Source organism: Pseudoliparis swirei, chromosome 17, assembly GCF_029220125.1.
Source record: "Pseudoliparis swirei isolate HS2019 ecotype Mariana Trench chromosome 17, NWPU_hadal_v1, whole genome shotgun sequence".
In the NCBI taxonomy this organism is placed as follows: Eukaryota; Metazoa; Chordata; class Actinopteri; order Perciformes; family Liparidae; genus Pseudoliparis; species Pseudoliparis swirei.
The window spans coordinates 8,585,186-8,600,568 of NC_079404.1; the positions used below are offsets into that span (position 1 = coordinate 8,585,186).

General features: G+C 47.1%; 1 protein-coding gene across 1 annotated transcript; it reads left to right on the forward strand.

Moving 5' to 3' along the window:
- The first annotated feature begins 2,692 nt into the window (after positions 1 to 2,692).
- ism1 (isthmin 1) lies at positions 2,693 to 13,424 on the forward strand. The gene is made up of 6 exons (XM_056436353.1): positions 2,693 to 3,570; positions 8,666 to 8,872; positions 9,697 to 9,949; positions 11,406 to 11,549; positions 11,645 to 11,734; positions 11,996 to 13,424. Exons 1-6 carry the CDS (start codon positions 3,433 to 3,435, stop codon positions 12,511 to 12,513), a joined length of 1,350 nt encoding a protein of 449 aa, XP_056292328.1. The 5' UTR covers positions 2,693 to 3,432; the 3' UTR covers positions 12,514 to 13,424.
- The last annotated feature ends 1,959 nt before the right edge of the window (positions 13,425 to 15,383 follow it).

Sequence of the window (15,383 nt, forward strand, 5' to 3'; positions counted from 1 at the left end):
AACTTTACTCACCAAAAAGTGTTCTTTACTAAGTTTCTTAAAGTAAGGTCAACAAAGTAAGCAGAAATGAGTAAAGCTCACTAATTTTTTTAACTAAACTTTACTATTACATTTTACAGTGTAGCCAGTAACAACAGAAAACAGTTTTGCTAATATCTGTGATGTCATAATGGACCAATGCTCTGGTCCATAAAGACCTTGAGATGTGAAAAGGTGGCCTCACAATGCTGCATTCAAGTGCATGGGATGTCTGTTAGTCATTTGTGTTTACGTTCACCTTTAGTCGACAAGTGAACATTCTGAAATGCACTGTGGGTTTACAGCAGAAGACAGATGTTAAAGCTTGAATTCCTTCTCAGATATAACTCTGTTCAAACACTGAGCTCCACTATGAATATGCAGAATGACCTACTCGAGATTGCTGAGATTTATGAGCAATAAATGCGCAACAGGAATAATGCTTGTTCATATTTGAGAAGACAATTATGTTTGAAGCTCTTTATTTTAAAACTGTCAGTCTGAAGACTTAATATGGAACCGACTTCTGGAGGACAAATGTGTGCATTCCAACTGATGGAGACCTTATGTAACCTGAAATTTTATTTCAGAAACTAGATGTGGCCAAATATGTCTTTATCTGTGCAGATCTTTCGTTACTTAACAGTCCTGCTGGCAGACAGCTTGTGTCATCATCAACTTTTAGTCGACTTCTTCGTCCGGAGGCGTCGCTTTAAAGATAAGTGACCAGGTAGCATAGCACACATCCACCGTCAGGGCCGAGGGGAGCAGGAGCCACGTGGCCCCACACTTTCCTCCCATCACTTCCAACTGATCTGAGTTTCAGCAGAAGTGGCAAACGATCCGGCGCTGGCATTCAAAACATCTGTGCTGCCTGACTCCTGGTGGCAAGGCCCCAGAGACCTGCCTGCCTCTTTTGAACTGCAGATCCACACACACACACACACACACACACTGCCCTTATTGGAATGGCATGTAGTTGCTATTCTGAAGGGGGATCCTTTGATGTCCACCACTGTGTCCAAAGCCGGCAAGCCATTCTCTCTGCTCTCTGTTTCCCATTTAGACAGGAGAGTGTTCTACTCGGGAGAGGGATTTCTTTTTGAAGTGAAGCAGACAAAGAACAGATTTACATGGTTGAGGCAGCTATGCTGTGCCTGGAGTGAGAAGGACTGTAACTGAAGGTTGCAGTAAAGCTGTACTGCTAACCACTTGTTAACAGAGCGTAATGAAGTAGGCACGTCTGGTGTTTTTCATTGGAACAGACTGGGACCAATGTTATGTGTATTTACGACTAATTCAGACATTAGATCTCATATAACTCATTTGTGAGATAATTGTTGAAAATATAGGGGCTTAATGAAATGTGATCCTGTATCATTCATCAAAGGTGTTGAATTAGTCCATGTTCATCACTTACAGTTAATCCTTTGCATGATCAGTAAAATGCCACTTACACAAATGTACTCACTCTGCTTTCTGGCACACATGGGCATCAGATGGGCACATTGGAGTTTTATCTCAGCTGAATAAATTCAGGACCTGAGTTTATCAAACGCCTCATTACTCCAAGGACTCGTGACACAGAGCTGTGTAATGCATTAAGGGGGACCCTTTGTGGGTCTTAAAACACGGACCCATTGAACGTAGAAACCATGTGATGCAGGAAAGAGAAGAAAAAAACATGTACAGTTGATTTATGTTGTCTTAAATTGGACCCGCCGCTGTTCCGCTGCCAGCGCCATTTGGCAGCCACGAGGAGTAGTTATGCACGCGCACAGCCAAGGAACCAATATGTGTTTATATGGTTTGACGCGAGCTGTTATGACACTTGACAAATAATCCACCACACAAACGATGTCGTGTTAGTCCTCGTCAGTAACCTTAGTGTTCTAGTCGTTGTCCACACTGAATGTATCGACCTGAGAAGGCGACCCCGCGGCATGAGACGCACGCCTCGGGGCGCAGTGAACTGTCGGCCACGCTGAGGCGGCAGCATCCCCGCGTGGTGCATAATGTGACACAGCGACCACGTCCTTTGAAGAGGACAATAAAACGTTTCACTTGGGCTAATCACATTACGCACCATTTGTCTCGCGTAAGTGAAGTGTTGCAGCACCTTCCGTTGCAGCGTTTTCATCAAACAACGAGACAAGTGGCCGCTGCTGCACACACACACACACACACACACATGCCAACAGGAACTCGAGGCAGCAGACCTCCTGCAACGCGCCTACGGGTGTCTTCCTCTCCGCGCGGCGACGCGCCCGCTGCGCCTCCAGGTGTCTTCCTCCGCCTCCCGGGGGGACCGCCGGGTTGCTTCCAGGGAGTTCCTTCTTGTGCCTGCGAAATGATTTCTCTCAATAGAAGGAAGTCACTTGTCTGTTGAAATTGGGAGACTTTATAAAGTCAGTATTGAGATGTTATGCTTTTGTTTATTAAAAATACGCTAAGTCCAAAGGACTCAGCTGCTTCTCGTCTGCAGTGGGAAAGTAGCTTAACACACTTGCGGGGTGTTTCACACCCGAACTTCCACACTCCACCAGTGTGAGGAGGACTGGTGGAGAGGGACGAAAGAGTTAACCAGGGGGAGGGCGCCTGCTCAGGGGCGTATGGTATAAGAGCACCTCAAGAGCGCACATCAAGAACAGCGCGTGTTTCAGAAAGCGGCGGTTGGAGAAGGTTTCGCTCGTTTCCTCCCAAAAGAACTCGCGAGAGACGCACGCCAGCGCGGGGCTTCATGCCGGTGGGCTTCATGGATGATTGCTGCTTTTGAGGAGAACCAAACTCCACCGCGAGGTCTGAACTGGGACGATATACTTAACTTAACTACCTGCACTCACTTCTCCAAAGGTATAGTCTCCGTCGAATAGCGCATAATGTGGACACAACGAGACACGCGTTAAGCTCCTGGAGTAGAAGTGAGGGAGAGTGAAGCTGAGGTTGAGAATGTGGCGGGGACACCACGGGGCAACTGGGCTGGAAGTTTCCTGAGCTTGGAGATTTGACGAGGGCGCAACAACAGAGGGAAGTGAATGCTGCGCGCTGGATCCACTGTGTGCGCGTTGGCAGATCAGCACGTTAACTCGCATTGTATTTGGCTCAACATCCACACTTTACGAACAATCTGCGAGTGGATCAATCATCATTTTGGACGCAGTTTCTAAAGAACCCCCCACACTGGATCCAACTTCTTTTCCAGCACTTTTTTTGTCTTCTTCCAAATCATTCGACTATCCCAGCTCCGATCCTATTCCCATCATTTTTGCAACTCTGATTCCCGAAGTGGCTCCGAAGTGGTGTTGCGGCTCCTCGTCCCCGGCGGATCCGGAGATCGGAGTCTCTGCACCGGGAGGAGGCGGAGTCGGAGCTCCGGCCACACCGCAGGCTCCCAAGGGCAGCCGCGTCAAAAGGATGGTGCGACTGGTGGCGGAACTGCTGCTGCTCCTGGGACTCCTTCTCCTCACCTTGCACATCACGGTCCTGCGGAGCAGTCCGCTGCCCCAGGGCAACGAGACTCTGAGCCTGGATCAGGACACAGCACTTACAGAGGTGAGTTAGGAAAGCTATAAGTAAGCTACAAGTAGGTAGGAGCAGGGGTTATCAGATGAGGTTGACAATAAACTCGGTCCAGGTAAAATAAAGCCTCAGTTTCCCGGGTACCATGTGAGTCTTTGGGGCTAGTTGACATACACAGGATGTGGTCTCCCTAGGGTGTCCCCTGGGAATAACAGGGAGCCAGCAGAGGGATGGGTCAGAGATCAGCCCCCTGCACCAGACGCACCTCCCTATTGTTGGGAGTTAAACGCTATAGCTGCAGGCACATCTCTGTCACCACAGGCTCATCACTGGTCACCCAAGCTTTCAGTTGATGGGGCGAAGGGAGATCTGAGTCCCTGAAGGTGGAGTCTGGCATCAGACTGGCGCTCGGTGCCCTGATCCAGATCAGGCCTCAAGCCCCAACAAGTGTGGGATAGGCCACATGGACGGACATAAGAATAAATGATGTGAATAAAACAATACAAAGTTTTGAAATCTTTCTGACATTGATGTTGTCTGGTTCAAAATAGTTGTTGATGCCACCTTTATGGGTCGTGCTCCAGTTTAGAATGTGCCTCAACACAATTTCACGAGGGAGACGTTTGTCAACATGACACCATGTAAGACGGGTTTAACTGTTTAACTGCCCGTTTTAACATCAGCATAAAGCATGCAGACTCCAGGAGAGCCCCACATCTTGACTGGGGGTTAAGACAAGTCTGGGATCAACAGGCTTTTTTAGAGAGTGGTAAACATCCTTCAGCTGCTTTGTGCTGTATATTTAGCTACTGAAATACTTCCGTTGTGTGCCAGTGATGAATAGGTATTTATGCCCACTGTCCCTCTATAAATTCTTCATTCGTGCTTGGGGGAAATGAATGGAAAGAATTTGTACTTCCACAGGGGATGGTAAGGGTAATTTGCAAAGCTGAAGAAATATTACAGGAATTTATCAAATATTTGTCATACAGCCAAATGTTGGATTGGACCAACAGGATGAGGACCAGGAGAGCGTTTCCCCTGAGGATTTGCTACAAAAATCCTAAACTCATGCAACCGAATCCAACCTGAACATCCCTTTTGTCACTCGTCCACATTTACATCAGGATTCTGGCTCGTGATGAAAGAGCCCGACATTGCCACTCATGCCCCTGTGTTGAGAAAAGCGCTTGAGAATGTTTTTTTTCTTTGCTCATGAATGTTCAGGATATGCTTCACTGGTCCGCCACTGAAGATGGTGATGTCATCTTTCGGCCGGGCTTGTCACGGCCCAGGGGGTGTATTGTCCCTCCAAGGTGTCATATATAAATTGCCATTCACAGAAACACAAATGACAGGATGCGGATCCATGCACTTGTAGTGGAGAGACACAAAGCTTTGGTCCAAGGCACACTACCACCACTGACCCAAGATTGCAGACTCATCCACTGTGGCGGTGTAAATTAGTGTGCTATTATATAAAAAAACATTACCTATCAGTCAGGAACATGGTCTTCTAACCGTGAGCTTATTTTTGTCTCGTCTAAACAATGCACTCTTGAGCTCCTTTACAGCATGCAACTACTCAGTTTAATGCTGTAAATAAACACATACGTAAGCCCAGTGTGTGACAGAGGAAGGATCGTGTTCTCTTCCACCTACAGAAGCGTGGTGCTGAAAAGCATCTGGCACAATGTGCACTGCCTTCATTTCCTGCCAGCCTCCCTGGGGGAAGGACCCCTGAGTTGCTCCCAATTGAAAATGGAGTCATGCCCCTTTAAGCAGCCCTCACACAAAGTAAAAAAGGGGGAAGCGGGAAAAGACGAAGAGATACTGTGGGGAGGGAGAGGGGGTGGCTTGTGTGAGCAAGTGTTCATTCATGGCTTTTGAGGGTGGGGGGTGACATCCTGGGAGGCCCCAGATGAAACGAGGAAGGGTGTGTCACTTTTGATCTTCAAATTAAAGCGCGTTCCTCGTTGAGGAAGATCTCAGATGAGTGATAGGGAGGAAAAGCAGCCCGCCATCAAAGGGGAACATGCTGATTTATTTTTAAAACATTGTGCATTTAAAAGGGTAACTTTGTATCAGATGAAAATGGAAAACAGCATGTTTTTCTTCTTAAGTCGTGTGAAAAAGTTCCAGTGAGAACCGCTTGGAAAAGACAGAGAGGTGTTTATGTCAACATCATTCCTTTCAGGTGACTTATTCCCATGTTGTGCTCTACTAATTCTCTTCAAGCGTTCTGCTGAGACAGAAAAAAGAAAATCTGTTATTAGGTTGTAAAATGTCATTCAATTCAGTTTATTTTGTACAGCCCCAATCACAAATTACAAATTTGCATCAGAGGGCTTTACAATCTGTACACATACGACATCCCTGTCCCAGGACCTCACATCGGATCAGGAAAAACTCCCCCAAAAAATGGAAAAAACCTTTCACAGGGAAAAAAGGAAAGGTCACGGTTTGTCGTTCACACTGCTGAGCTCCCAGATGGAAATATAGATTTTGTGAAATCTCAGAGCTGATGGGAGAAAGCATCTTAGTCTTCCCTGTGTCTGTCAATGCTCAGTTCAAATTGTCTCAGGTTCAATACTAAACAGCTCCAATATAAAAGAGCTGTAGTTTATGGACAGATAAAGGTCCAAAAGCAATGCAGCAAATAAAAAAATGACAGCTGATTGCAAACGATTAAAACATAAAAACGGTGCGTTAATGTTGGGTAGTTTCTGTCGTCGTGGTTTGGGTGCAAAATATTGCCAATAGTTTTATTTAAATATGCAGCACTTCTTCAATATTCAGTCTATATTTTTGCTTAATAAACACCAAGCAGCAATTATATCATATGAAAACTATCCACTAGCTAATCCCTCCAACAATAAAAATTGCATTAGTGCTAAACTACCAATATTTGACATAGACCAATTTTGTTGTCCTGAGATTAATCAGAATGCTTTTAAATTTGATGTGAAACAATCTAAATTTGTGTCGGCATAATCTGCAAGCCATGTGTCATGCATCATAATGTGACACAACAGAAGATGCAGATAGGATTAGAGCGGATAACGAAGGATGACTGCGCCTGCAAACACTGGGACTGGCATTCTGAAACATTTGTGTTCTGCATCTGCTTTCTTACAATAGACCAATTCATGGAGAAAGTAGTAAGTCATAACTCACTGACAGTTATTATCTGCGTCTTAATCTTTGGATGAATCTCCTTAAATGGCAGGTGTTGTGAATGAAAACAACTCGCAGTCGTACGATATGGGAAAACAAAAGAAGTTGTCTGTCTTCAGTGGCTGTGAAATGTTGGCACTTTTCTGGCAGCAGATTTAAATGAGTGTTTGTAGTATCAGTGTCAGGAAATAAATGAAATACAAATAACCATAAAAAGATCATCTACAAGGGAGGAGATTATCACCATCTGTTAACACTGTTTACACTTGTGTGTGTGTGTGTGTGTGTGTGTGTGTGTGTGTACATTGTGATTGGACCTGTGAGTGTTGTGTTGGGCCTGCTCCCTCAGTGGAGCTCAATTACAGCCACTGAGAAGGCTGGGAACTTGAAAGACTGGGTTATCACGTGGGCATCTCAAAGGGCTTGTGATAGAACCAAGGAGGGCCCTGTGATGTTCACATCAGGGCCGACAGCTGATGCACAAGTGATGCTGTTGGAATGACCTCCTTCTCTATTGAGATCTCAGCCTGAAGTGTTTGGTCGTGCAAAGAGATTTTGTGGTTTTAGTTGGAATCTGCTCTTTCGGAGTTGTTTTTCCTCACATTTTATGATTTTCAACATGAATTATCTTTTTGATTTGGTGGCTACAGACCACAGCGCCCCCCCCCTCCCCTCCTGAAAAAGTATGGGCAACAGTATAATCGTTGTAATTACGGCAGTAGCTCACATGTAGGTATGGGTTGTGAAAGTGTTGTAATTCTTTGAAATGCATCACATCAATTTAATGTGTGAAAAGATAAATCCAAATGGAACATAGGACTCTGTGTGTGTGTCTCCTCCGTGGTTAAATTTAAGTCACATGCACATTTATAATTCTTCCCCCTTCCAGTGTCTAGAGCGCCTTGGCTGGACACACTCGGCTCCACTGGGGGCTCTTCTGCCCGCCACAATGTGGCTGAGCTGACAGGTCGTCTGCGACTGGCCACCTCAACCGTGCAGCTCTGCTGCCATATTCTCAAGCTGAGCCCGGCCACAAAAACACTGGGGAGGAGGAAATGGGACATACAAAAAGAAAACAAGCAACATGATTGATTGCTTTCTCTGATCTTATTTTCTGCCACCCCAGAATGCTTGATTGCCAGCTACTTATGGCTGTCTGTCCAATTGAGATATAATTGTTCCCTGCATACCTGGCAGGGTACATGTCCTCAACTGTCTTTTTGGGATGAGTTTACAACCTCCCCCCTGTCAGAGGCTCAAATGTGTTTCTGTCGACAAGAAGGCAGATGTAATTATTTTGCAATGTTTGCTTAGGTTTCTCAGTATAGCCCCACCGCAGGAAATCCGTCAGTCCTATATGCTCTTTTCTCCCAGCCAGCACCCCGACATGCTAAAAATGTCCACATCATATAGCTACGGCAAAGCAGCAGCATACATAGAAATGTGAGGAAGTACTTCCTGCTGCTACACTGGCTCTGATTGCATGCTCCTCTAGACGGATCATATTTTGTCGGATGCAGGAATCAAATATTGTCTGTAAACATTCTAATAATGTCAGTGCCACCCTGAAATCTCCGCCCGCCACCCTGTAATTTTCGTCCACCTACTATTGAAGCCCCCCCCCCGTCAACACTTCTCGGCTCGCGCGGCAGAGCGATGCGCGCGCCGACATCGGAGCTCTGCCGTGATGCACGCAGACTAATCCTCGCACACGGGTGAGCACACTCTCACTAGCACCACCCCCCCCCCCCCCACCCCGTCGACAACGCTCGCCGTGGGTCCCTTTCTCATCTCAGGGGTTAAGGAGTTAAGCTCAGGGCACCAACATGGCTAGCAGCGGCACTAGTCCCACCCCCCTGAAGCTGTAAGCCTAGGGGAAACACTGAATGTTATAGTGTCAATGCACAAACAATGATAACTAATATATGATGTGCCTTTCTCTCCCCTGCAGAACAATATAAATGCAAAAAGCAGCTCTGCCCAACTGGCTCCGAAAGACCGGAGGTCGGGTCCAGAGCACCGGTTGGCCCACCGGCCTGCCACCCTCCCCTGGGCACAAGGCAGCAACGTGCACAGCCCTGGAGCTTTCCTGCTAGATCTGCACAACTTCCCCGACCTCTCCAAAGCCGACATCAATGGACAGAATCCCAATATTCAGGTGACCATGTGTGTCTGCACACCTGCTCGGGTGCTTTGATGCTTGAGCTCTCTCGTAAGACATGGCTACTCAACCACGTAGGACAGGAAGAAGGAGAATAGTTTGGTGCACATCGCTACCCCCTCTTTTCTCCCGCCTCCTCCTTCCCTCTCCCCTTTTCACTTTCACACACGTATTGAAGCTTACGATGGACACTGAGGTCTCTCGTCCATCATAATGACAACTGAAAGGCAGTCGCTTACCAGCAATGCCTCACGACGAACCCCTGTGCAGGAAAACAGACGGCAGCTTATGTAAATGTGCGGCAAGGCCTTGCCCATAAGTCCCTCAGTGGTGCAGATGGCCGAGCAACCGCTGTCATGTTTTAATCATTCTCCTGTCTAATCCAGCGAGGGGGTCTTTCCATATCTGAGAGCATCACCGCTAAATCCGAGCACGAACAAAGTGTATTAACATCTCAAGATGTGGGAAGAGAGCCGAGCAGCCAATTGAGCAAGGGCGTGAGGCTTTGGGAGAACAAGGGGGAGGAGGAGGAGGAGGGGGCTGTCTTTGATCCTGGGATTCATCTGGCTTTCATGGTCTGGAGGAGGCTGAGTAGCCCTTTGAACTTTGTATTTAGGTGCAGAGAGCCCAAGAGGTGGGAGGGTGACTGTGGGGCAGGGGTGGTGGTCCCCCCTCATCTGGGAGGCACATGTGTTAGGACAGCAAGGGGGAGGGGGTAATATTGTGTGTGTGGGAATATCAGAAATTGTCACCCCAAGGCCCCTGATTGACCCCTTGGGTCCCAAAATGTGACAGAAAATGTCTTGTGTTCTTGAATTCAGGTGACCATTGAAGTGGTGGATGGACTGGAGGGCCATGAGCCAGAGAAAGGCCTCCGAAAGGAGAGCAAACCCAACTGGGCCTCCCCTAACTGGAGAAACTGGTGGCCTCACTCTTCCTCACCTTCCTCCTCCTCCACCACTCATCAGACAGAGGAGCGCGATCGCACCCACGGGAGCAATAGTGAGGACAGCAACTTCCTCAGGCCGCCGGCAGACTGGGACCGGAGAGGAGGCAAAGCGCAAACTGAATATGGTGAGGATCACAGGAGGGTGTGTTTGTGGTGCACGTGGCAGAATATTTAGCTGGGTACATCGTTTCCCATTTGAGCGTTGGTCTCCAACGTTTCCACAGATGCCCAAAGTCTCATGTGGAATCTGTAATTTGCAGATTTACTGATTTAAGCTGTCACCATAATAAGTGCAGTCATCTCAGGCGAGCCTCTGGGAGCCCCTGATTGAAACCTTTAACACTTTTTTATGAGACGGATTCCTGTGTGGCGTGGAGCTAGCTACGCAACGACTTTTAACGCCTCGCTTCATTAAAGTTCAGCCACGCCATCCTCACAGCACTCTCCATAAGCAACCCCACTGATAAATCTGCCATGGAAGAATATCTTACAGTATGTGTCCGGCCCGTGTTGTAGCATGCCCAAACCAACACGGTCGAACAGGAATGCGTACGCTGTGGAAAATGATATTTCATCCACTTGCACTCCAGCGGTTGGGGAGAAGATTTTCTAATTTCTCCGTCAAACCACAGCCCGAGTTTAATGTTTCTGGCTTATCACTGCGGTTAGCTCTCATTTATCTGCTATTTCATACCACACAGTGGTCACTTCTGTCTGGGTTTTAAACCTGATGATCATAACTGTAGACCGACAGTGAGGGTCATCCATCACAGGCCAGTGACATTCAGTCGTCTCATCTGTGGGCTCAAGGGCAGGTAATCGTTAAGTTTGGTCTGAGCTGCCACCAGCTCTTTGGCCGCAGTAAGCAATGGACGAGGGAGAGGAGCCACACTAGATTACTGTATTCATACGAAATGCACATAATGAGGGGCAGATGGCAGAGCAGGGGGTTTATAGGAAGGTTTGGATCCCGGCCAGAAATACTTCCATCCCAACATGTCCACGTTAATTCTCCTCATTGATGGAGGACTGCTTTCAAGATGTAGGTGTGTGTATTTTTTTATTTTGGGTGCGGTCGCAATAGTGGTGGTAGAGCCGCGTGTAACTGTTTCCATGTATACCCATTACAGTGATCTGCTTTATGATGATTGGAGTTAAAGAGGATTTCTTGCCATTTCACTTCCTATTTCCAAACCGATGAATCACCGATAGAGCAGCTGCATGGTGTCCAGTGCCCATGTCAGGGATACTCAGGCAGCTCGGAAAATTCCCGGCCGGATCCCCTGTAAATTAGTTGGAATTAGCTAAACGCTTCCCCTTACTTCACTGACTGATCACACGTACTGTGCCCTATGCCTTGTACCACATAGTGTACACATGTGTGTCTGTGTGTGTGTCGACAGGCTAGCGTGATATCTGCTTTGAGGGCCAAAGTCAAAGAGAACTTTGAGCTCCACCACTTCCCCTTTCATGTCCTCCCCCCACTTATTATTAGTGAGGCATGCTAACAGGCCTGAGTAAGTTCAGCATGTGGCCTGCATCAGAGCTGAGGATCTCTCTCTTTCTCTCTCTCTGATCCAGACTACATGGACGGAGAGGGGGACTGGAGTAACTGGACAGCGTGCAGCGTCACCTGTGGAAATGGCAACCAGAAGAGAACCAGGTCGTGCGGTTACGCCTGCACAGCCACCGAGTCCAGAACTTGTGATATGCCCAACTGCCCAGGTAAAGTCTCGATTTTGGATACTAGAGAGAAAACAATTCCACCAGTAGTCTTTCATGTTTGATCCACCTTTCACCGTGCATTCATCTTTTTGAAGGTATTGAAGATGCCTTCAAGACGGCAGCTACTGAAGTGAGCCTGTTAGCTGGAACAGATGAGTTCAATGCCACGGAGCTCTTTGGTGTTGGTAAGATTCCACTCTTGACTATCCCTCATTCAGATACTCGTGCACTATCGGAAACAGTCCACCCATCTGGCGGCAGTGTCCCTGCACACACTTAGCATTCCTCAGGAAGAGCACAGTATGCAGCTTCCAGCCTCTCTTTGTCTGTCTGCTCGTAAGCAGTGCAAACACACTTCCATGTCGGGTGTCGCACCTTCTCACTCTTTCATCTTCTAACGTTCGCAAAGGAAGTGCAGCATATAATGGCGTCTTCATTTCCTCCAGACACGGACAGCTGCGAGCGATGGATGAACTGCAAGAGCGACTTCTTGAAAAAGTACATGACCAAGGTGGCAAACGACCTCCCCAGCTGCCCGTGCTCCTACCCGACCGAGGTGGCGTACAGCACGGCAGACGTACACGACGCTCTCACGCGCAGAGACTTCCGCTGGAAGGACGCCAGCGGGCCAAAGGAGAAGCTGGAGATCTACAAGCCGACCGCCCGTTACTGCATCCGCTCCATGCTGACGCTGGAGTCCACCACGCTGGCGGCGCAGCACTGCTGCTACAACGACAACATGAAGCTCGTCACTCGTGGCAAAGGGGCCGGCACGCCCAACCTCATCAGCATCGAGTTCTCGGCCGACCTGCATTACAAGGTGGACATCCTGCCCTGGATCATCTGCAAAGGAGATTGGAGCCGCTACAACCAGGCCAGGCCGCCCAACAACGGGCAGAAGTGTCCCGACAACCCTCAGGACGAGGACTACTCCAAACAGTTTGAAGAAGCGAGGGAATTCTAGACGGCTGTCGCGTGAAAGGAAACAAAAAGAAAACCCACACTGCTTAAATATTCAGCTAAACCTCAAAAGATGGTGCTGAAACCATTTTTTTATTCTGTTTTAGATCAAGTAACACAATAACTTTTAGGCTGTGAGGAACAAGACGTACTGCTCTTTTGAAGCAAGAGGAATAGAAATCCACAGTCAGGACACTTTCTTGCTCACAAGGAACTTTTCTTGACTTCACCAAAACAAGGCAAACAACATTGCTCTGTTTATATATAAATAAATAAAAACATTTCTGAAATAAAGATATGCCTCTGAAAGAAAAGATTGAAAATGTTGCTCGTAATTGCATCACCAATAATACCTTGCTCAGATCTGGTCCCTAAAGGGAGAACCGAGTTAGAATTCTTAAAAAGGGGAAATTGTTATTCCAGGAATGTTCGTTTAGATTGTGTCCATGTCCGTCTCCATAGATTGTTTATGCTTTGGTGAATCTGAGAGGCCTATCGTAATAGAATAATGAGATCCTTCAGGATAGTGTTGGGACAGAGAAGAGGGTTATCAAATTGTCCTTGTTTTGTCGTTCACAATATCCAGGTTCTCATGTAAGCTTGTGAGTTTATTTAGCATGCAAAATTTTTTTTTTTACCATTAATTTACAGCCGTGTCTCTGTGGCAGATCTTTATTGTAAAAAGCCTGCATTATTTTTGTAAAGTATTTATTAAGTTGGAGCTGTGTCTTAAGTCGGGTGGTTTCTGATGGCTTAATGCTAACTTGAGATTCCTCTGTAGCTCAAAGTTTGGCATCAATGTACGTATTCGAGTCTCAAGTTAGGATTAAACCGTGATCGAGTAAAGAATGTGTGAATTCAGTTGTACGGAAAGATTTTGGAGATATAAATCTATAAATAAATTTTTTAAAAGGCTATGAATGTTTTGCTAGAAAAAACAATCTTCGATTTCTCCCGGATGAATTGATCTGCAGTTTTTCTGCCAGTTCACAAGACTTCCATTTAGTTCCAGTGTGGCTTCTTCACAGGGCAAGAGGGTAATGTTCCCTTCAATGAGACTCAAATTCTTTGTCTTTGGCATGCATCCTCACATTCCTGAGTAATTTCTCAGTGTACACATTCACACACACACACAGTGAATGCTGCCTATCTGCAGCAAGGACCTCTGACCATTCCCTCTCTCCGCTGAGTGCTGCCGTCATTGTCACACAGAGAAAGCCATTCATGGTGCCCTCATTCCTGCAGTCTTGTGTGCGGCGGCACAGCTGGCCGGGTTCAGGGCTTGTCTGTATAATGCAGCAGGCCCCAGCACGTTCCACACCCCTGAGGCGCAACGAGCAACCGCCTAGTTGCTTCACTATTCATACAAAATTCCTACTCACATCCTTTCACCCATTTCTCCCAAACGCACCACCTTCAAGTTTGCTGTCTATCACACAGATACATTCTTTTAAACTGTGGACATACTGTCGGGCTCATGGGGTGTAAAGCTCTCTTTTAGTCTTCTATCCCTCTCTTTAGTAAAAGCAGGGATTGATGCTAAAATTACAGTAGCCGGCATGAATGGTTATCTTCGGGGACTGTGCTGAACCGACCGTGGAGATCAAAGTGGGGCGTTCTGGCTGTATTTTTAAAACATTAGGGCCAGCTCAAATTGATAACATACCTCAACCATCACCCCTCGTATCTTTTCCCCAAACAGGCTCCATGTGTCTCGAGAGCAGGCAAATACTCGCATACCCTCCTTACTTCACATCTCTCATTTCCCTGTAAACTCGTGCACGATTTGCACTGCGATTCCCATGCCAGGTCGTAGGTAGGAATACAGATTATGAGCATAATTGGTGTGAAAATGTATAAGAGGGGCAGGCATACTGCAGACCAGCGAATGCAGAGACAACTTGTGTCGGCTGTGGCGTCGGCGAGGCCTCGTGTTTGTGTTACTATTTCCAGGACTCCACTCTGGCACGTTTCAAAGGACGCAAAGCACCATATTAGTGGTATATTGTCAAGGATCCGAAAGGGCTCATTAAGAATCTCCAAGATATGATTGTTGGTATTTTGCCTCTATTTTTGTTATGAGAAGAAAATGATGTCCAACGTACTTACACTGTTTCAGACCGAGCTCTGGGATTAGTAGTTCTCTAGGCAAGTGCTAACTTTGGGAATAAGTAAGCAAGACGGTTTAAAAACGGTTTAAAAACTGTGGAAACTTGGATGGATTAATGTTAACAATAGATGAAAAAGCTCAGCTGTCTGAAGAAACATTTCACATTAAAAGAAGTCAAGGTGGCTTGTTGTCCATGTCGGAGCTCTGTAGGTGCATAACCGTGGTGAACGGTGGCAATCAGGCATCTCGTCTGTGTTGTGGTGTGGTGCAGATGTGGCAGAGCCATTTTTAGCCTCCCTCCTTCACTTTCTTTCACTCACTCCCTTGCACTGGTACTTTTTTTGGGTGGTGTAGCACAATGCAGGAAGTGTCTAGGCCGCAATACCGCAGGGCCCCTAAATGCACGGCAAGCCTAATTAGAAGCTTTTTCTTTGGTCTTTTAATCTGGAATAGCCAAACCTGGAAAGGGAGGTTGCTTATCTAGCAGCTCTATCCGTCGATCTCCATCTTAACCCCCAATGTCCTACCGGCAAAACAGGGGTGGGGCCGCTGGCACTCTTACTGCCATAGGCTCACATCTTTGGCACAGCCAGTTAGGAGGGGGGGAGGGGGGGGGCGCGTTGGTGCACAGCTGAACAAACAGGTCAACTAGCTGTGGAGCATCTGAGAGGGCAGGGTGTGTTGCTTATTAACCCCTGCTGCCAGGACATCGCTGATATGCTGCAGGGATCTGCACTCACACCATCTTAGCACAACGATGACGA

Coding starts and splice junctions, on each gene's coding strand:
- ism1 (XM_056436353.1), top strand. CDS start 3,433: ATGGTGCGACTGGTGGCGGAACTGCTGCTGCTCCTGGGACTCCTTCTC. Junction 8,873..9,696: donor GACAGAATCCCAATATTCAG/GTGACCATGTGT, acceptor TCTTGAATTCAG/GTGACCATTGAAGTGGTGGA. Junction 9,950..11,405: donor CAAAGCGCAAACTGAATATG/GTGAGGATCACA, acceptor TCTCTGATCCAG/ACTACATGGACGGAGAGGGG.